At 39.0% G+C, this 1,026-nt stretch overlaps 1 protein-coding gene across 1 annotated transcript in view; it reads right to left on the bottom strand.

Moving 5' to 3' along the window:
- Positions 1–1,026, bottom strand: part of LOC118427191 (rho guanine nucleotide exchange factor 7-like) — a gene marked incomplete in the record, with an annotated part of 32,321 nt that overhangs the window by 25,720 nt on the left and 5,575 nt on the right. The window contains 1 exon segment of the mRNA XM_035836827.1: positions 317–412. Coding sequence (XP_035692720.1) covers positions 317–412 — 96 coding nt within the window.

Genomic DNA, 1,026 nt, shown 5'->3' with positions numbered 1-1,026 from the left:
CCGGTCGGGCCTTAGAGTGTTACTCAGTTACTGAAGCAATTATCATTCAGCAAATGTTCTAGAAAAAATTACGATGATTGAAAACTGTAAATGCAAAAATTTTCGCGGTGGTTTAATGTCCGCGGGTTTCGCATTGACAATTCACCACAAAGTTAAAACTAACGCAAACATTTTTCCATGGCAGTAAGACACTACAGTGCATGGTGCTACCGCAAACTTGAAACCACTGCAAACTTAAATGCATTCACAGTACCCCAAATTCTTATCCCTCAATATTCCTAATTAAGACTTTAAAGATAACGAGATGGTGCCTTACTTTGCACAGTCCTCCAGGTTCTTGAGCAGGGCCTGCTGCATGTTGACTACATCCTCCAGGTTCCCACACAACATCATACACTCAGGGTTCGACAGGCTGGGGATACAGCACAGACAATACAGCTTAGTCTTCTAATGGTTAAGTATGTACCTTAGATATTACTGGGATATTACTGCACATTGCAATGATGAAGTTACTCAGCAATCAATTTTGTAATAAAGGAGTCTCATCTGTGTTGGTACTAATCATAGTTAAATGCTAAACTTTTCAAACCAATCAAATTTTCAACCATCTGAACAGAGACAGTGAGCGTTATAAACTTCTTGGCACATTTGACTAATTGCTGACATCATGTATCCGCAAGATCATGTGTTTATAAGATCACATGTCTGTAACTCTTACAAGTTTACGTTCGGTCATTAGTATAGATCGTGAAGAAGGCGACAGTGGTCATTGAAAATTTGATGGGTGTGTACCTTTGTGTTGGAAGAAAGTCTAGCATTGTGCTATAATCAATTTTGTTGTTTTTCTTCTGTTGTTCTCTGTGTTTTGTGTTACTTCTTTGGGGATATCCCCATTTAACAACTGAATGGATTTCAGAGAATAAAGAGACTCTTTTTTTTTTACACAACCAGTGCTTTATTCTCACCGACGTTTCGGTGACCGTCTGTCACCTTCTTCAGGGCAATTCTGACTGGTTCACATTGTAC

This window comes from Branchiostoma floridae, chromosome 12 (genome assembly GCF_000003815.2).
Source record: "Branchiostoma floridae strain S238N-H82 chromosome 12, Bfl_VNyyK, whole genome shotgun sequence".
Taxonomy (NCBI): Eukaryota; Metazoa; Chordata; class Leptocardii; order Amphioxiformes; family Branchiostomatidae; genus Branchiostoma; species Branchiostoma floridae.
The sequence above is the reverse complement of the archived record's forward strand: the minus strand, read 5'-3'. Positions and strand labels throughout refer to the sequence as shown.